The 19745-nt window shown below is 36.4% G+C and overlaps 1 protein-coding gene across 1 annotated transcript in view; it reads left to right on the top strand.

The window, feature by feature from the left end:
- CCDC73 (coiled-coil domain containing 73) overlaps positions 1-19745 on the top strand; it is a 133823-nt gene that overhangs the window by 107421 nt on the left and 6657 nt on the right. Inside the window, exons 13-15 of the mRNA XM_004418672.3 lie at positions 1004-1138; positions 15173-15359; positions 16512-17972. Of these exons, the coding sequence (XP_004418729.1) occupies positions 1004-1138; positions 15173-15359; positions 16512-17972 (1783 nt within the window). The remainder of the gene's footprint in view (positions 1-1003; positions 1139-15172; positions 15360-16511; positions 17973-19745) is intronic.

Below are 19745 nucleotides of genomic sequence, written 5' to 3' on the forward strand. Positions count from 1 at the left end.
AAGGAATAGTACATGCATTTGTGGAGTTTTTAGTAGTTTTAAGATTATGCAAGAGAAACTTTATAATCTTTCATGACAAAAGAGTATTTTTCTCCTCAGTGGAACTTACTCTTACTTTGTCTCATATTTGAGGTTCCCATGAAAGAGTACTCCCTCAAGAACAAGATTATGGAATTTTATTGTCAGTGAAAGCCCAGTGTATAGATGTAAATATTAGGCTGACCTATCAGCTTCTATTGTACTGCTTGGTGCTCAGTACTACACTTCATCCAGTGGAGTTAAAATCCATATATCTAATTTGCAACAAGAAAATAAAACTTCAAGAAAGCGGTGAAGGTGTAACCTTTATAGAATTTTTATGCTTAAAAATAAATTTCTCATTTGTAACAAGAGGTGGTTTAATTGTAGTAATTAAAAACACAACCCCTAGATTTTGCTTTGGAGTTGAATCCTGACTATTACTTTTATGGACCTGATCTTGGTCAAGTTACTTAATGTCTTCAAGTCTGACATTTCTCACCTATAAATTGGGGATTAAAAATACTTCATAGGGGGCCAGCCCGGTGGTGTGCTCTGCTTTGGTGGCCTGGGGTTCGTGGGTTTGGATCCTGGGCACAGACCTACGCATCATTTATTAGGTCACACGGTGGCAGGCATCCCACATATAAAGTAGAGGAAGATGGGGACAGATGTTAGCTCGGGACCAATATTCCTCAGCAAAAAAAGGAGGATTGGCAACAGATCTTAGCTCAGGGCTAATCTTCCTCACCAAAAAAAAAAAAAAAAAGAAAAGAAAAAGAAGAAAAAATACTTCATAGGACCTTTATGAGTATGAAATTATGTTTATTAAGTACTCAGCACAATTTAGTATATGGCAGCTCTTAATATTGGTAATTATTTTGGGGTTTTCATTTTTTACTTTTTCCTAAAACTTGTGTTAATGAAGTATTTTCATACAAAACACGTTTATTTACCTACTCATTTTGGTTAAATCTTTTATTAGGTTGAAGAACTTAATGATGAAATTAATAAAATTAAAAATGAGTTATCATCACTTAAAGAAACTCATATTAAGTTAGAAGAACATTACAACGAATTATGCGATCAGAAAAAGTTTGAGGAAGACAAGAAATTTCAGGTAAAATTCAAGTATGTTGGGGGTACAAACTGTTAAAGAAATTAGAACTGTCACTGATGATTTTCTCCCTGCTTTATATTTTCAGTTTCTCAACTTTTAAAAAATGAGTTTAAGCAGGTACTCTATTATACATTTTTTGTTAATTTTTGTGTACAGTATGACATAAGGATTGGGGGTCATTTTTTGGACGTGGATTTCCAGTTGTTTCAGCACACGCATTTATTGAAAAGACTATTTTGTCTCCCATTGTACCTTGGTACTTTCTTTGAAACTTTCTTTGAAAATCAATTGACCAAATATTTTTGTTAGTGCCCTCAAGTGGATTCCAACCCCTAGCACCCCTGTACAGCAGAGGGAACCCTGCCTGGGTCTTTTGGCGCCATCCTCTCACCTCTGGCACTACATCAGACAATGCTCCCCTGCTATTCATAGGGTTTTCATGGCCAATTGTCCCAGAAGTTGGATGGCCAGGTCCTTCTTCCTAGTCTGTCTGGTCTGGAAGCTCTGCTGAAACCTGTCCCCCATGGGTGACCCTGCTGGTGTGTGAAATAGCGGTGGCATAGCTTTCAGCATCACAGCCACACATAGCTGCCACAGTGTGACAATCGACAGACGGGTGGTGTGGTTCCCTGACCAGAAATGAGCCTGGGTCGCAGTGGTGAGAGCGCCAAATCTTGACCACTAGACCACCAGGGCTGACCAAATATATATGGGTCTATTTCTAGACTCTTTATTATGTTCCATTGATTATGTGTCTGTCTTTAAGCCCATATAACCTGTCTTTATTAACATAGCTTTATAAGAAGTCTTAAAATGTGGTAGTATAATTTCTTTAATTTTGCTGTTTTTTCCAAAACTGTTTTGGTTTTTCTAAGTCCTTTGCATTTCCATATAACTTTTAGAATCAGTTTGTCAATTTCTAAAAAAAAAAAAAAGTCTGTGGGATTTTGATTTGGATTGTGTTGAATCTATAGATTAATTTGCAAAGAATTAACATTTTAACAATATCAAGTCCTCCAATTCATGAACATGGTATATCATTACATTTATTTAGATATTCTTTAATATCTCTCAGAAATGTTTTGTAGTTTTCATTGTATAAATCTTGCAAATATTTTGTTAAATCTGTCCCTGAATATTTCGTGCTTTGGGATCCTACTGTAACAGTATTTTAAAAATCAATTTTTATTATTGTTCCTTGCTAAGATATAGAAGTAAAATTTATTTTTGTACATTGACCTCGTATCCTATTACCTTTTAAATTAACTTTTGTTTCAGTAGTTTTTTTGTCAAACTTTGGGGTTTTCTATGTACATAATCATGTCATCTGCAAATTTAAGGCAGTTTTACTTTTTTCTATTTGCTTTGTATGCATTTTATTTTTTTCTCAACTTACGGTGCTGGCTAGGATCCTCTGGTACAATGTTGAATAAAAGTTGAGAGTGGACATGCTTTCGTTGCTCCTCATCTCAGAGGATATTTAGTCTTTCACCATTTCATATCATGTTAGCTGTAGGTTTTTTGTATATGCTCTTTATCAGTTTGAGGAAGTTTCCTTCTATTCCTAGTTTGCTGAGTTTTTATCATGAATGGGTGTTAAATTTTGTCAAATGGTTTTTCTGTATCTATTGAGATCATATTTTTTTCCTTCTGTTAGTATGTTAATTTTTTTTTTTTTTTTTAAAGATTTTATTTATTTTATTTTTTCCCCCCAAAGCCCCAGTGGGTAGTTGTACGTCGTAGCTGCACATCCTTCTAGTTGCTGTATGTGGGACTCGGCCCCAGGATGAACGGAGAAGTGGTGCCTCGATGCACACCCGGGATCCGAACCCGGGCCACCAGCATCGCAGCGCGCGCACTTAACCATCAAGCCACGGGGCCGGCCCCTAGTATGTTAATATTAACCAATTAATTGATTTCCAAATTTAAAATAACCTTGCATTCCTGGGATATGTATTATCCTTTTTATATATGGCTGGATTTGATTTGCTAATACTATGTTAAGGATTTTGCATTGATGAGGAATACTGATCTGTAGGTTTTGTTTGTTTTTTTCTTTGTACTCTTTTGGTCTGGTTTTTGTATCAGAGTAATGCTAGCCTCATAAACTGAGTTAGAATGTGTTCCCTCCTCCTGAAAGAGGATTGCGTAGAAGTCGTATTATTTCTTTACTAAATATTAGAGTTCACCAGTGACCCTATCTGGGCTTTTTCTTTGTGGGAATTTTTTTTTTTTTTTTGTGAGGAAGATCAGCCCTGAGCTAACATCCGTGCTAATCCTCCTCTTTTTGCTGAGGAAGACTGGCTCTGAGCTAACATCTATTGCCAATCCTCCTCCTTTTTTTCCCCCAAAGCCCCAGTAGATAGTTGTACATCATAGTTGCACATCCTTCTAGTTGCTGTATGTGGGACGCCGCCTCAGCATGGCCAGAGAAGTGGTGCGTCAGTGCGCGCCCAGGATCCGAACCTGGGCTGCCAGTAGCGGAGCGCACACACTTAACCGCTAAGCCACGGGGCCGGCCCCTGTGGGAATATTTTTAATAACAAATTCAGTATTTACGTTATTTATAGGGCTATTCAGATTCTCAGTTTCTCCTTCTGTTGGTGTGCAGAGAATAGTTAACGTGGCAGGCCTATGAATGCTATCCTTCGAAAGTCCTGCTGATAAAGTCAGCCCCTGACTGATAGCTGGAAACTTGGGTTTGGAGAGGGTCCCCACCATTTCCTGACTGACAGGAGTGGCTCACTGCGCCTAAACTGTTAGTCAAACAGTGTAGTTTATTCTGAACATCTAATTTCTTTCTGAGAGTCTGGAGTTTTGGTGCGTGCTAGGCAGAGGGTCCTTGTGTGACCAGCACCCAAAAACTCCTTGAGCACTGAGTCTCTCTTGAGCTTCCCTGATAGACAGTAATTCACATGTGTTGTCACAGTTCATTGCTGCAGGAGTGAAGCATGTCCTCTGTGACTCCACTGGGAGAGGACTCGAGGAAGCTTGTGCCTGGTTCCCCTAGACTTCACGTTATGTGCCTTTTCCCTCTACTGATTTTGCTTTCATGAGTACGACTATATATTGAGTCTTGTGAGTCTTCCTAACAAATCACCAAACCTGGGGGTCGTCTTGGAGACCCCCATACAGTTTTGGTAATTTTTGTCTTTCAAGGAACTCATCTTTTTCGTCTAAGTAGTCAAATTTATTGGCAAAGAGTTGCTCATAATATTCCCTATTATTATATTTCTCTGTAGGACCTATATTGATGTCCCCTCTTTCATAATATTGGTAATTTGTGTCTTCTTCATTTTTCCTTTCTCTCCCTCCCTTCCTCCCTCCCTCCCTCTCTCCCTCTTTTTTCTTGATCAGTTTAGCTAGAGATTTTCAATTTTATTGGTCTTTTCAAAGAACCAGGTTTTGGCTTCATTGATTTCCCTCTCGTGTTTGTTCATTTACTATTTCACTGGCTTTTGCTATTAACTTTATTATTCCCTTCATTCTACTTAATTTGGATTAAATTTGCTATTCTTTTTCTAGCTACTTGAGATAGAAACTTAGATCATTGATTACTGGCATTTCTTCTTTTCTAATATAAGCATTTAAAGCTGTAAATTTTCCTCTAAGCTCTGCTTTAGCTTCATCCCACAAATTCTGATATGTAGTGTTTTCATTATTATTCAGTTGAACATATTTTAAAATTTTTCTTGTGAGGTCTTCCTTGACCCATGGGTATGGGTGTGACCTATAACTATGTTGTTTAATTTCCAGATATTTGAGAATTTTCCAAATATCTTTCAGTTAATGATTTCAAATTTAATTTGGCTGTGGTCCGAGGACATTCTCTGTAAGACTTTTATCCTTTTAAATATATTAAATTTGCTTTTTGGCCAAACATATTGTCTGTCTTGGTGAATATTTCGTGTGTGCTTGAAAAGGATGTGTATTCTGCTGTTGGTATGTTCAACGTTTTATAAATGTCAGTTAGGTCAGGTTGGTTGATGATGATGTTCAAGTCTTCTCTGTCCTTACTGATTTTTTTGTTGCACTTGTTCTTGTTCTTTTCTGTACTTATTCTATCAATTAGTGGGAGAAGACTATTGAAATCTTTCATTATAACTGTGAATTTTTCTTCCTCTTTTCAGTTCTGTTTTTGCTTCATGTGTTTTTAAGCTCTGTTATTAGGTATATATAAATTTATGATTGTTATGACTTCCTGATTAATTGATCTTTTTATCATTATGAAATGTTCATTCTTATCTTAGTAATACTTCTTGTCTCAAAGTCTGTTTTGTCTGATATTAACACAGCTACTCCATCTCTTATGATTAGTATTTGTATTATGTATCTTTTTCATCCTGTAACTTTTTTATGGGACTATTCATATTTTCTTTTCTTTATGTTGAGTAATAATATGAGGAAACCTTTTTCTCTTTCTTTGAGAACTATTTTTTTGTATTTATTGTGGTAAAATATACATAACATAAAATTTACTACTTGAACCATTTTTATGTTTATAGTTCAGGGGCGTTAAGTTCATTCACAGATGGGTGTGATTGTATACCAATAAAATTATATTTCTAAAAACAGGCAGTAGGCCAATTGGGCCCACTGGCCGTAGTTTGCCAACCATTTTCCACAGTTTAATTTGTCATAGTCTGCTTTCAAATAATATACCAAATTCTCTGATTAGGTAAGAAACTTACAATACTGTGTTCTCATTAGCTCCTTCTCATCCTTCATGTTATTTTTGTCATACATTTTACTTCTACATATGTTATAAACTCCCCCATATATTGTTATTTATTTTACTTTAAACTGTTAATTACCTGGTAAGAAAATTAAGAATTAGATAAAATGTCTTTTATATTCACTCATATTTGCTGTTTCTGGCACTCTTCATTCCTTTGTGTAGATCCAGTTTTCCACCTAGTATCATATTCCTTCAGCTTGAAGAACTTCCCTTAATATTTCCTTTTGTACACATCTACTGGTAAGAAATTCTCTCAGCTTTTTTTTGTCTGAAAAGTGTTTATTTCTCCTTAATTTTTTAAGGCTAGTTTCACTGAATATAAAATTCTAGATGGACAGTTTTTTTTTTTTCATTAATTTGAAGATGCCATTCCATTGTCTTCTTGCTTACATTGCTTCTGGCAAGAAGTCTTTACATCTTATATTTATATCCCTTTTTATAAGTATCTGTTTATCTCTAGTTGCTTTCACGACTTCCTTTTGTGACTCAGCAGTTGATTCTAATGTACCGTGGTGTGGTTGTCTCTGTGCATATCTTGCTTGGGATTTATTGAGTTTCTTGCATCTGTGGATTCATAGTTTTCATCAGATTTGGAGAACTTTTGGTCATTATTTCTTCAAGCATTTTCTTCTATCCCCTTTCTTTTCTCTTGTGGAACTTCAGTTATACATGTTAGACTGCTTGATGGTGTCCCATGTCCCGCATGTTACTTTTTTCTCTCTCTACTTCCATTGGGATTGTTTCTGTTGTCATATCCTGAAGTTCATTTATCTTTTGTTCTAAAAGTGTCTAATCTGCCATTAAGCCTATCCAGTGAATTTTTATTTCAGATACTATATATTTCATCTCTGGAATTTCCACCTGGTTCTTTTTTTTTTTTTTTTTTTGGTATATTTAATTTTTTTCTTCATTATATTCATGTTGTCCTTTAAATCCTTGAACATTTATAACAGCTGTTTTAAAATTCCTTTGCTGATTCCATCATCTCTTGTCATTTCTGTGTTTGTTTCTAGTGACTAATTTTTCTCCTGTCTATAAAAGGTGACACTGTCTTGCTTCTCTACCTGTGGGGTAATTTTTTATTGAATTAGAACATTTTGAATTTTTAAATATTACTCACTGCTACATTTCCTTGTTTTCCTTTCAAGAGTGTTGAAGTTTGGGGCTGGCCCGGTGGCATAAGTGGTTAAGTGTGCGTGCTCCGCTGTGGCAGCCCGGGGTTCACCAGTTTGGATCCTGGGCATGCACCAACGCACTGCTTGTCAAGCAATGCTGTGGCGGCGTCCCATATAAAGTGGAGGAAGATGGGCATGGATGTTAGCCCAGGGCCAGTCTTCCTCAGCAAAAAGAGAAGGATTGGCAGATGTTAGTTCAGGGCCGATCTTCCTCACAAAAAAAAGGATTGAAGTTTGACAGGCAGTTAAAAATTACTTGCAGATAAGCTTCATCCTTTTAAGGCTTAATTTTAAATTTAAGGGTGAATCTAGAATAGCCTTTACTCTAGGGCTAGTTCATACCTACTAGAAGGTGTGATCCTTCAGGGGTATTTATAGAATGTCCAGGTGTTCAACAAGGTCTTTCCACGCTGGCTGGTTGGAACTCAGACTTTCCCCCTGCCTGTGGGAGCTCTGGGAATTGTTCAGTTTACAGCTGCCCTGTAAGTCCTTGTGGACTTTTGCTCCACATGTGTCCAGATTAAAATTCAGCAACAGACTGAATATGCAGATTTCTGGGGCTCTTTTTCTGCATAGCTCTCTTATCTTCAGTACTTTGCCTCACAAATTGCTGCCACCTCAGCCTCCCCAAACTCTGATCTTTGTCTTTCCAACTCAGTGAGACCTTCTTGCTTTGTGAGATTACTCCTGGTAATCTCACTCGCAAAACAAGATGGTGCAGTTTGTGGTGCAGAAAGTGTCTCCAGGCAAAAGGCAGAGTAATTATAGGGTTCGTCTCATTTTTTCCCCTTTCTCTCAGAGAATGGTTTTTCATTATATGTAGTCCGTTGTCTGAAAACTGTTGTTTCATATATACCAGTTTTCTAGTTATTTATAGTGGGAAAGCAAGTCCAGTGCCAGTTACTCTGGCATGGCTAGAAGTAGAAGTCTAAATTTAAAAAAATCTTATGTTAAATGTTCTAGGGAAGTATAACATCTTAAAGAGCTCTGTGATTAGCCCTTCTTGAAGCAAGTATTTTTATTTTTGCATATACATGTCTTTTTCGTAGAGTGGGTATTCTTTTTTTTTTTTTTTTTTGTGAGGAAGATCCGCCCTGAGCTAACATCCATTCTAATCCTCCTCTTTTTGTTGAGGAAAACCAGCTCTGAGCTAACATCTAGTGCCAATCCTCCTCCTTTTTTTCCCCAAAGCCCCAGTAAATAGTTGTATGTCATAGTTGCACATCCTTCTAGTTGCTGTATGTGGGACGCGGCCTCAGCATGGCCGGAGAAGCGGTGCGTCGGTGCACGCCCGGGATCGGAACCCGGGCCGCCAGTAGTGGAGCACGCGCACTTAACCGCTAAGCCACGGGGCCGGCCCTGGGTATTCTTAATACATGTGCTTGTTAACTCATTCATTTACTTCATTCTCTTATCTATGCACTTATTCAACAAACATTTACTGAGTATTGTCTATATGCCACACACTTGGGAGATTATGAGAATATGACAATGAAAAAGACACACATGGTTTTTCAAGAAATTTCGAATCTAGTAGAAGAGACAGGTTGAAGAGCAATTGCAGTGTAGTGTGACAAGTGTTTCAGCAGTGGCAGATCCTGGGTGTGCTCGTGGCGCAAAGGAAGAGAGATCAGCTCTATTTAGGTGAGGAGGGCTGCTCCGGGCAGACCTCACACAGAGACACTTTTGAGCTTTGTTAAAAGTTAAGTAAGAATTTTCCAGACAGAGATAGTATTTCAATTAGATGGAATAGAATGGGCAAAGAATCATAAAAGTGAAATATCATTATTCGTTGTGGAAACTAGAAGTAGTTAGCATGGCTGCAGTGTAGGAGGCTAGCTATGCAGTAAGTAGCAGAAGAGGTTGAAAAGACAGGCAGAAGACAGCCTATAGAGGGCTGTATAGTCCCTTTGTAGAAATTTGTTCTTGCCTCTACCGTTTGAGGTTTTTAAGCAGGAAAGTCAAGTGATCAGATTTACTTTTTTGAAAGATCATTTGGGTGATGATATGGGTAGACAAGTGGGACAAAACTAAAGGCAGAAATGCCAGCTTGGAGAATACTGCAGCAGTCTAGGCAGGAGATAGTTATTGTCATTTTAATATTCATAACTATAACATAGCTTGAGAATGATAAATGGCAAGTAAGTCCTACAGCATCTGATTGCTTACAGAAATGAATATAGACTTGCATATGAAAATAAATTGTTTAGCACTCATTTACTTTTAAATTGAAAATAGCTTTTATTTAATCAGATTGTCATATGTTTTCATTTTAAGAAGGGTAGACAATACAGAAACATTTAAAAGAAGAAATATCATCCATAATCCCACCACCCAGAAATAGTGATTGCTAAAATTTTTGTTTAAGACTTTCTAGAGTTTTTCTATACATGTGTTTGTATAGAGACAAACACACGTAGACATTCATTCACATGCACTTTTTAGAAACTAAAATAGAATCATACTTTCTCTGGTATTTTCTAGCTTTTTTTATTTAGAAATTTCTTTTATTGTGGTAAGATATATGTAACAAAAAACTTACCATTTTAAAGTGGTTATATTTAAAATTACAATTCAAGTGCATTAATTACAATTCAGTGGCATTAATTACAAGTACAATGTTGGGCAGTCATCACCACTATCTATTTCCAAAGCTTTTTCATCATCCCAAATAGAAACTGTGTAACCAGTAACTCCCCATTTCCTCCTCTCCCCGTCTCCTAGTGACCTCTAACCTACTTTCTGACTCTATGAATTTGCCTATTCTATGTATTTTATGTAAGTGGAATTATACAATATTTGTCCTTTTTGTCTGACTTATTTCACTTAGCATAATGTTTTCAAGGTTCCCTCATGCTTTAGCATGTGTTAGAACTTAATTCTTTTTATAGCAGATTAATATTCCATTGTATGGATAGACCATGTTTTGTTTATCCATTCATCTGTTGGTGGACCCTTGGGTTTTCACCTTTTGACTATTGTGAATTATGCTGCTACGAACATTGGTGTACAACTCTCTGTTTGAGTCTCTTTTTTCTGTCTTTTAGGGGCATATACCTAGGAGTTGATTTGCTGGGTCATATAGTAATTCTACATTAAACTTTTTGAGGAACTTTTTTTTTTTAACTTAAATAGTGGATATCTAAGTCAGTAAAAATTGATCTATATCACAATTTCCATCGTGTGAATGAGATATGTCATAATTAATTTATCCACCCCTCTATCATAAGGCATCGTTGTACAAATGTCTTTGTGTACTTTTGTGATTATTTCTTTAGGATAAATTTCCAGAGTAGGTATTGCTGGGTCAAAGAGCTTGCTCATTTATAATTTTGTTATATATTGCCAGATTGCCTTCCAGAAAGGTTCACCAATTTATACTCCCACCAACCACATATAACAATGCCTGTATACTCAGACTATCTTTATTATTTTATCAGTTTTAAGTTTGCACTTTTTTAATTGATGTCATAATAGTTTATAACATTGTGAGATTTCAGTTGTACATTGTTATTTGTCAGTCACCGTATAAATGCACCCCTTCACTCCCTGTGCCCAACCCCCAACCCCCTTCCCCCTGGTAACCACCAAACTGTTCTCTCTGTCCGTGTGTTAGCTTATCTTCCACATATGAGTGAAATTATGCAGTTTTTGTCTTTCTCTGTCTGGCTTATTTCACTTAACATAGTGCCCTCCAGGTCTATTCATGTTGTTACAAATGGGATGATTTTGTCTTTTGTTATGGCTGAGTAGTAGTCTATTGTGTATATATATACCACATCTTCTTTATCCAATCATCAGTCTATGGGCATTTGGGTTGCTTCCATTTCTTGGCTATAGTGAATAATGCTGCAATGAACATAGGGGTGCATAAGCTTCTTTGGATTGTTGATTTTAAGTTCTTTGGATAAATACCCAGAAGTGGGGTAGCTGGATTATAAAGTATTTCTCTTTTTAATTTTTTGAGGTATCTCCACGCTGTTTTCCATAGTGGCTGCACCAGTTTGCATTCCCACCAGCAGTGTATGAGGGTTCCCTTTTCTCCACATCCTCTCCAACCTTTGTTATTTTTTATCTTGGTGATTATAGCCATTCTAATGGGTGTAAGGTGATATCTTAGTGTAGTTTTGATTTGCATTTCCCTGATGATTGACCATCTTTTCATGTGCCTATTGGCCATCTGTATGTCTTCTTTAGAAAAATTTTCATACCCTCTGCCCATTTTTGATGGGGTTGTTTTTTTGTTGTTCAGTTGTGTGAGTTCTTTATATATTATGGGGATTAACCCCTTGTCAGATATATGATTTGCAAATATTTTCTCCCAGCTGGTGGATTGTCTTTTTGTTTTGATCCTGGTTTCCTTTGCCTTGCAGAAGCTCTTTAGTCTGATGAAGTCCTACTTGTTTATTTTTTCTTTTGTTTCCCTTGTCTGAGTAGACATGGAATTCGAAAAGATCCCTCTAAGACCAATGTCAAAGAGTTTTCTGCCTATATTTTCTTCTAGGAGTTTTAGTTTCAGGTCCCACCTTCAGGTTTTTGATCCATTTTGAGTTAATTTTTGTGTATGGTGAAAGAAGATGTTCTACTTTCATTCTTTTGCATGTGGCTGTACAGTTTTCCCAGCACCATTTATTGAAGAGACTTTCCTTTCTCCATTGTATGTTCTTAGCTCCTTTATCGAAGATTAGCTGTCCGTAGATGTGTGGTTTTAAGTTTGCATTTTTATGATGTTAAACATATTTTCATGTTTGTCATTTATATTTCTCCTTTTTGGAATTTGTTAGTTTATATATTCCCATTTACAATTAAACATGCTCAAGTCTCTCCCATTTTACAAATTAAACAGCAAAAAATCTTTTTTGATCCCCTGTCCATCTCTAAATACAAGTCTGTTCTCCCCCTGTAGAGCCAAGTTTCTTGAAAAAGTGGTCTAGATTCATATTCTTTACTTCCTTACTTCCCATTCATCCTTCAACATAGGGCGGTCTAGCTTCACCCTTCTACTCCATCCAGTGAACACTCCATCCAGTGAACATTTTTCAGTCCCTCTGTCACATTTGAGACTGTCTCCTTCTTGAATGTTTGTTCCCCTTGTCCCTATTATGTTTCACTCATCTGCTATTTTTCCTACATCTCAGGCTTCTCCTTAAGGTGGTAATAATAATAGCTATTATTATTATTACCATGGATTGAGCAACCATGAGCTTATTTGCCTTATATACATAATTGAATTTAATCTTCACATAGAACTTCATGAGAGACTTGAGTCAGAACCATCAAGCCAAGCCATTCCTGAATTCCTGATCCATTGAAACTGTGGGAAAATAAATGTTTGCTGTTTTAAACCACAGAGTTTTGGGGTAATTTGTTACACAGCAATAGATAACTAATATAAGTATTCTTCTAGGATTTCACAGTTAATAAGTACTAAATCCAGTATTTGAACCCATATTTATCCAACTCCAAAGCTCCTGGTAACTACCATACTATTTTTCTCAATCTCCTTTGCAAGTGTCTCTTCTTTTGCCTCTCCCTTGGGGATTTACATTAGCATTTTATCCTTTCTCCTCTTTTCTTCTCAAAATACACTCTTCTTAATCAGTCTCATCAACTTATACATCTTCAGTTGCCATCTATCTGCCAGTACTTTTCAAATCCACATCTTCAGGTCAGGCTTCTCTGATAAGCTCAACATTCCTTCATCCAGATGTTCATTAGACTTCGTGACCTGATGTCTTACTGACTCTTCAAACTCAACAGGTTCAAACTGAACTCATGATATTTTCCTGCCAACCTGCTACTCCTTCAGTTTTCTAGCTCAATAAATGAGTCACCTCGGTACCTAGTCTGAACTCTGTGAATCAGTCTTCTTTTTTTTTAATTGAGGTCACATTGGTTTATAACATTGTGTAAATCTCAGGTGTACATCATTATATTTCAATTTCTATATAGATGCATGGTGTTCACCACCAACAGTCTAGTTTTCATCCATCACTGTACACATGTGCCCCTTTAGCCATTTTGTCCTCCCCCACCCCCTTTCCCTCTGGTAACCATCAGTCTGTTCTCCCTATCTGTGTTTATCTTCCACATATGAATGAAGTCATATGGTAATTGTCTTTCTTCATCTGACTTACTTCATTTAGCATAGTACCCTCAAGGTTCATCTATGTTGTTGCAAATGGCACGATTTTGTCTTTTTTTATGGCTGAGTAGTATTCCATTGTATATATATACTGCATCTTCTTTATCCATTCATCTGTTGATGGGCACTTAGGATGCTTCCAAGTCTTGGCTATCGTGAATAATGCTGCAATGAAAATACAGGAGCATGTATCTTTTCAAATTAGTGTTTTCATATTCTTTGGATAAATACCCAGAAGTAGAATAGCTGGGTCATATGGTATTTCTATTTTAAATTATTTGAGAAATTGCCATACTGTTTTCCATAGTGGCTGCACCAATTTATATTCCACTAGCAGTATATGAGGGTTCCTTTTTTGCCACATCCTCTTCAACACTTGTTATTTCTTGTCTTTTTAATAATTGCCATTCTGATGGGCGTGAGGTATATCTCATTGTGGTTTTGATTTGCATTTCCCTAATAATTCTATGAATATCAATCTGAACTCTCCTGTCTCAGCCTTCCTATCTAATTATTCACCAAGTCCTATTGATATTAATTCATAATTCATGAATCTGTTCATGACTCTTCACCATTACTGAAGTCAGCTGGACTGCTGTGGCTCTCTTCTGTTGTGTCTTTCTGCCTCATGTGTCATCTCCCTTTAATTCACTGTTTTTCAGACTTCTAGGTGCAACCTATTCGTGGTTCATGGAAATTAGTTTAGTGGTTTGTGACCAGCATTCTCTTAAAAATGAAATAAAATAAGTAGCATAGAAAACATTAGAACGTATCTCATTAAGAGTAGGTATTTTTTGGTGTGCTCATTGTGTTGTGAAATATATTTATTTCTCCTTGCAGGGTTTAATCAGTGAAGTTTGGAAAACATTACTCTAATCCGTTCTTTTTACTGCAGCCAGAATGGTTTTCCAGTCAGATCACATTAATCACCTTGTCTAAAACCCTTCAGTGACTCCTCACTGTCTTACTGGTGGAGTTGGAACTCCTTGGCATTCTGTGTTAGGCCCTTAATGACCCAGGCCTAGCTTACCTCAAGCCGCATTTCTCTCCATTCTTGTCGCAGCATCTGAGCTCTTGCTGAAGGAATCACAAGTAGTTTCATGAAAAGACTAGAATCTTGCTTGCTTTTAAGCATTTGTTCTCCCTAGAGTGCCTCCTTATCCCCATGTATGTTAGAGTTGCCTGTTATTTCTTTTCACATCTTTCCCACTGGACTGTAAGTTTTTTGAGGATAGGGACTGTGTTTTGTTCATCATTGTATCCAAAACCTAGTGTAGTGCTTTTATGTTATCTGTGCTCAACATATAAGGTGAATAAATGGATGCTGAATTCACTATTTTAAAGATACATAAAAATACCAAACACTCAAAACAGTTTTCTGCCATGACTACCTTGCTTTGAATAAAGGAGTGGCTCTTTTATTACGTATAATGTGTGGTATTACATAATAATGTGGAACACGGGGCCGGGCCTGTGGCGTAGTGGTTAAGTGCATACGTTCCGCTTCAGTGGCCCAGGGTTCACAGGTTCGGATCCCCTGCGCACACCAACGCACTGCTTGTCAAGCCATGCTATGGCGGCATCCCATATGAAGTGGAGGAAGATGGGCACGGGTGTTAGCCCAGGGCCAATCTTCCTCAGCAAAAAGAGGAGGATTGGCAACAGATGTTACCTCAGAGCTAATCTTCCTCAAAAAAAAAAAAATAATAATAATAATAATGTGGAATGCAACGCATGTTTGAAAACATCTAAGGGTCTCCATTTTGTTTAAATATGACAGACTATACAAAAGGAACTTAAAAGTGATCTTGTTACAAAGATATTAAATTTAGTAAAAAATCATTTGGCTTTCAAATAGAAATTGCTGGTGGAATTGAAACACAGATTCTACTTTTACCAGCAACGTTTGTTCAGATGTTTTATACTTGTTAATAATCTGCTTTTATATTAAAGGAATCTTTTCCATTTTACACTAGAATCTTCCACAAGTAAATACTGAAAACAGTGAAATGTCAATGGAAAAATCAGAAAACACCATCATACAGAAATATAATTCTGGGCAAGAAACAAGGGAAGAAAATACCAGTTGTTTTTGTTCAGATACTGAATACAGAGAAGAAGAGGACAAGAAAGAAGACCCACTTACAGAAGAAATCATTGAAGGTAACCTAAGATTATGTCGATACTTTCAAATTTGTATATTGAGGTTTTTTTTCCTCTCAAATAAAGGACCTGCCAAAGCGTTGTGGAGGCCCTCTGTGGCATTTCAGGGTATCAAGTACAGTCTTTGCTTTGAGGACCTTGTGCTGTAGTTGGAGAAACACTCACTTTTTCATTTGTATGTGTCTTAACAAAACAGTCTTCCTTTGAGCTATTGTTTACAGTCAATATTTTTGGGGAAAAAAATACATTTCTGCTTCCCCTTCTCATCACTCCTTGGCTTTTTGCATTTTGGTTTTACCTTCACTGCTTTGCTGAGAATGTTCTCTGGGCTACTAATAACCTTCTGATGACCAGACCTAGAACACACTTTTCTTAGTTCAAATGATCTTTTTGTAACCACTGAAATAATTTACTAATTCGTCCATCTTCAAAAAGAGTTGTTTTAAAGACAGTTTTGAAGGTGTTCACACCTGGGCTGAACAACCACTTGGTGGAGATGTTGTAGAGAGAATGATTGGACTGAAAAACCCTTCAAGCCCTGGAATTTGTATTCTAGGTTATTGTGACTGTACTGAAATTTTTAAATCTATGGTGTTAGAACCTAGATGCATAAAATTAATGTCTTGATTAAGTAGATAGTCTATACACATGCCCAGAAGTATTTCAAAATTTAAAAATATTTACAAGGTAGTAAATAAAAAAGTGATGATTGTTAGTTTTGAAGAAACCAGCTAGCAATTTCTGGATCTAGGTAGTAATAGAAATTAGAGTGTAACCGTTAGGATAAATTAATTTTTATCTAATCAGCTATGTGTTTATATGGAATTGTACTGTATACCCAAAAAGAAGCAACAGACTAGAGAAATAAAAACCATTTGGTAATACCCTCAACTTACTCCTCCTTTTTAAACCAAAAATACTTTTGCTGTTATGAAATAAAAATATAGGTAGAGCCAAATATTTTAGCATGCTAAATATATGCTTATTACGATAAAGAGAATCAACAGGTAAAATTGGTGTCATTTTGTTTGTGTAATAATTGGCCAATGAAATGTTTAAAATATTTTTTTATAAAAATAGATAATACATATGTCTTATAAAAGCAGGCTTTAGTGTATAATATAAAAATGTATTGTGTTCTCATCATGACAGATCTACAGCTTTTTGAAAAAAGCTCCAGTGAAACTGATACTGTACCTAGGGATGAAAATCACAAGGACACCTCCCTGAGCAGAGCCCTCTGCACAGAAAAAGAATTAATAAGTCAAGGACAAAGCCTGGACGTTACTGGCTTGAGAAAAGCAATTGCTAGAGAAATAAAAGATAAGGTGGGCTTGGGAAAAGACAATGGATGTACACAATTTAAATCACTGAATAATTCTTTTTTAGTGGCAGATATATCAATAAAAACAGAAAAGATACACCTAGAAAGAACTGAAAGATTAGATCGTCACCAGGCAGATGTCCATCTGGAAGCTGGAGTTAACAGAACATCATTTAACAGTATCTTCAATGAGATGGCTCCCCATACAGATCATAAAGAAGATGCTTCTGAAGATGAACAAAATGCCACAGAGAGGGACATTACAGATAACGACCCAACCAAAGCAGATCTGGATTCATCTCTAGATGTAAAAAAGAATCCTGTTCAGTGTCAGAAATATAGTTTAGAGGATTCACGTAATGTTATGTTAGATGATAAACGATGTAAAATGAAACAAACACAACTGTTAAATAAAACCAGTGACAGTATATTGCCATTTAAACAAACTTCCAATTGTCAGCGAGTCTGTGATGAGACTTCAGAGAAACCTGAACTGATGACTCCCTGTGACACAGCTCTCCATCGCCCTACTTCATCAGCCGCTTGCAGTGATAATCTGGAAGGACTTAAGAACTCAGATAAAAATGGTAATGTTATGTCTATGTTGGTGAAACCCAACTCAAGCCCTGGGAAGGGAACTATAGGGAAAAATATGAATGATATGCAGAACAGTCCATTGAAGAACGATTTGGGATATTTGGAAAACAACGTGAGCACTTCCCATCTTCAGGTTAACAATGAAAATATACATGCTTCACAAGCCAAAGACATGCAAACTGCTGTTCACACAAAAACTTCCACAGAAATACAGTTTTCCAAGAAAGAGAGTCAGATTGATGACAATCAGATAGCTGAAGCCACAAAAAATGACCTCTTCCTTTTTGTGACTGTTAACGAAAGACAGCATACATTGTTAAATAATACAGAGAAAAGAGAGTCATTAAATGACATTGTTTCAGGAAAAATGTACAATGAAGGCCAGCTGGAAGAATCATGTTCATTTCACAGAGAAGCATCTGGAGATTTAGTAAACAGACGTGGAAGGTCAGCCTTTGATCTTTCAACTTCAGATAAAAAACCTGAGAAAACTCCAGTATACATGAATTTTTTAGACCCCAGTCCTTGGTCAAAAGTAAATCAAATTGCAAGTCAGACAGTGAGCACTTCAAATTCCAGCACTCCTTTGTTGCTGAAGGAGAGACCAGCAGGCCCATCAGAAAACAAGATTGTTTCAATGACACTTGACAAAGACATTGGTGTGGATAATGCCAGGAGGGATATTGGAACAGGTAAGAAATCAAGGTTTGTTTTAATTCTTTTAAAATTTGTATTTCTACTCATTATTCTTGGTAAAAATTCTCCAAAAACATTGTGTTTAAAATGAAAACATTTATATTAGTATTTTTTTTGCCTAAACCTAAAATACTCCATATATGTATATCTGTAAAAGGTTTTATTTAAATGGAAGTGGATTTCTCTTCACCTAAATCTGAGTTAGTATTATCAACATGTGTTGAGGTACAGTTGCATTTTGGAAAGTTAAAATTTCTTTTCATCATCAAGGAACTGAAAATAGCAAAAACCACCACAGGTCTGGGTCATTAATTTTAAATTAGGAGCAACTACCTGATCTCTTTTTTTTGCTTTCTAGAGCAAATGCAGTGAAGTTGTTAAGGCTTCTGCCAGTGTGAATGTTTATTTTTTAAGAAAAAAACTTCCTTCCCTCAGAACTACATTTTAGTTTCTCTGTGTTGTCACTTTCTTCCCCCAATTTTCTCCCTTTCCTTAATTTTTCTATTTCATCTGTCCCTTCACCAGCACCACAAATCCAGCTTTTTGTTTTACAAGTAATATTGAGGTGTAACATTAATACATTTCATATCATGGATATTTGTCACTGTTTGCAACACTTTAAATTGAATCCCTTAATATACGTACCTGTATTAATACATTCAAATGTTAACTTTCAGAGAATAGAGACTGTTCTATTCTTTAAAACCACCACATGAAATAACAGTGTCCAAGTATTGCTTTAAAAATACTCCAGAATAAAAAAAAAATAGGAGAGGTAAATGGATGAAATATATGACTTAATACTGACGGGTACTGAAGCTGAGTGATGGGTACATTGAGGTTCCTACTCTCTACTTTGATATTTGAAATTTTTCATATTAAAAATATTTAAAAATATACTCCATATCATGTATAGGTGCTATATAAATGTAACTTGAAGATAATGAGCAATAGTTTCAGAAGTATGATCATGAGGACGGCAATCTCAGAGTCACAGCTGTTCAGGTTGTTAAAGGCATTCTTAGATTTTAAAAGAACTCTGCCTGTTGAACAATATGCATTTAGACCCATTAAAGAAATGCAGATTGGGCTGGCCCCGTGGCTTAGCGGTTAAGTGCGCGCGCTCTGCTACTGGTGGCCCGGGTTCGGATCCCGGGCGCGCACCGACGCACTGCTTCTCCAGCCATGCTGAGGCCTCGTCCGTCCCACATACAGCAACTAGAAGGATGTGCAGCTATGACATACAACTATCTACTGGGGCTTTGGGGGAAAAAAAAAAGGAGGAGGATTGGCAATAGATGTTAGCTCAGAGCCGGTCTTCCTCAGCAAAAAGAGGAGGATTAGTATGGATGTTAGCTCAGGGCTGATCTTCCTCACAAAAAAAAAAAAAAGAAATGCAGATTATAAGGAAAGCTTTGCATAGCCCTCAGACTTAACATGCTTGTCTTAGAAAGAAAATTAAGAAAAAAGTTTTTTTATAAAAATTGGCAATTAAAAGCAAAATCAGTATATTTGTTTATTAGCACGAATGGAAAAGTAATGTAGAGAAAAATAGAAAACACTGTAAAACCTCATTTCACAAACTATAATTTTCCTAATAAAATGTATTAACTTCAGATTCTATTACTTTTGTCTGTCACATGCTGTGGTCAGTCAAGGGCTGGTCTAATGTTTACCATTTTCTCACAGGTCTTTTCTTTTAAATTAAATCTCAATGATACAAAATGTAAGGATGGAAGGGGAGATGTCTAAAATTCTGTAGAAATTCA

Source organism: Ceratotherium simum, chromosome 7 (assembly GCF_057802395.1).
Source record: "Ceratotherium simum simum isolate JZ-2026a chromosome 7, ASM5780239v1, whole genome shotgun sequence".
In the NCBI taxonomy this organism is placed as follows: domain Eukaryota; kingdom Metazoa; phylum Chordata; class Mammalia; order Perissodactyla; family Rhinocerotidae; genus Ceratotherium; species Ceratotherium simum.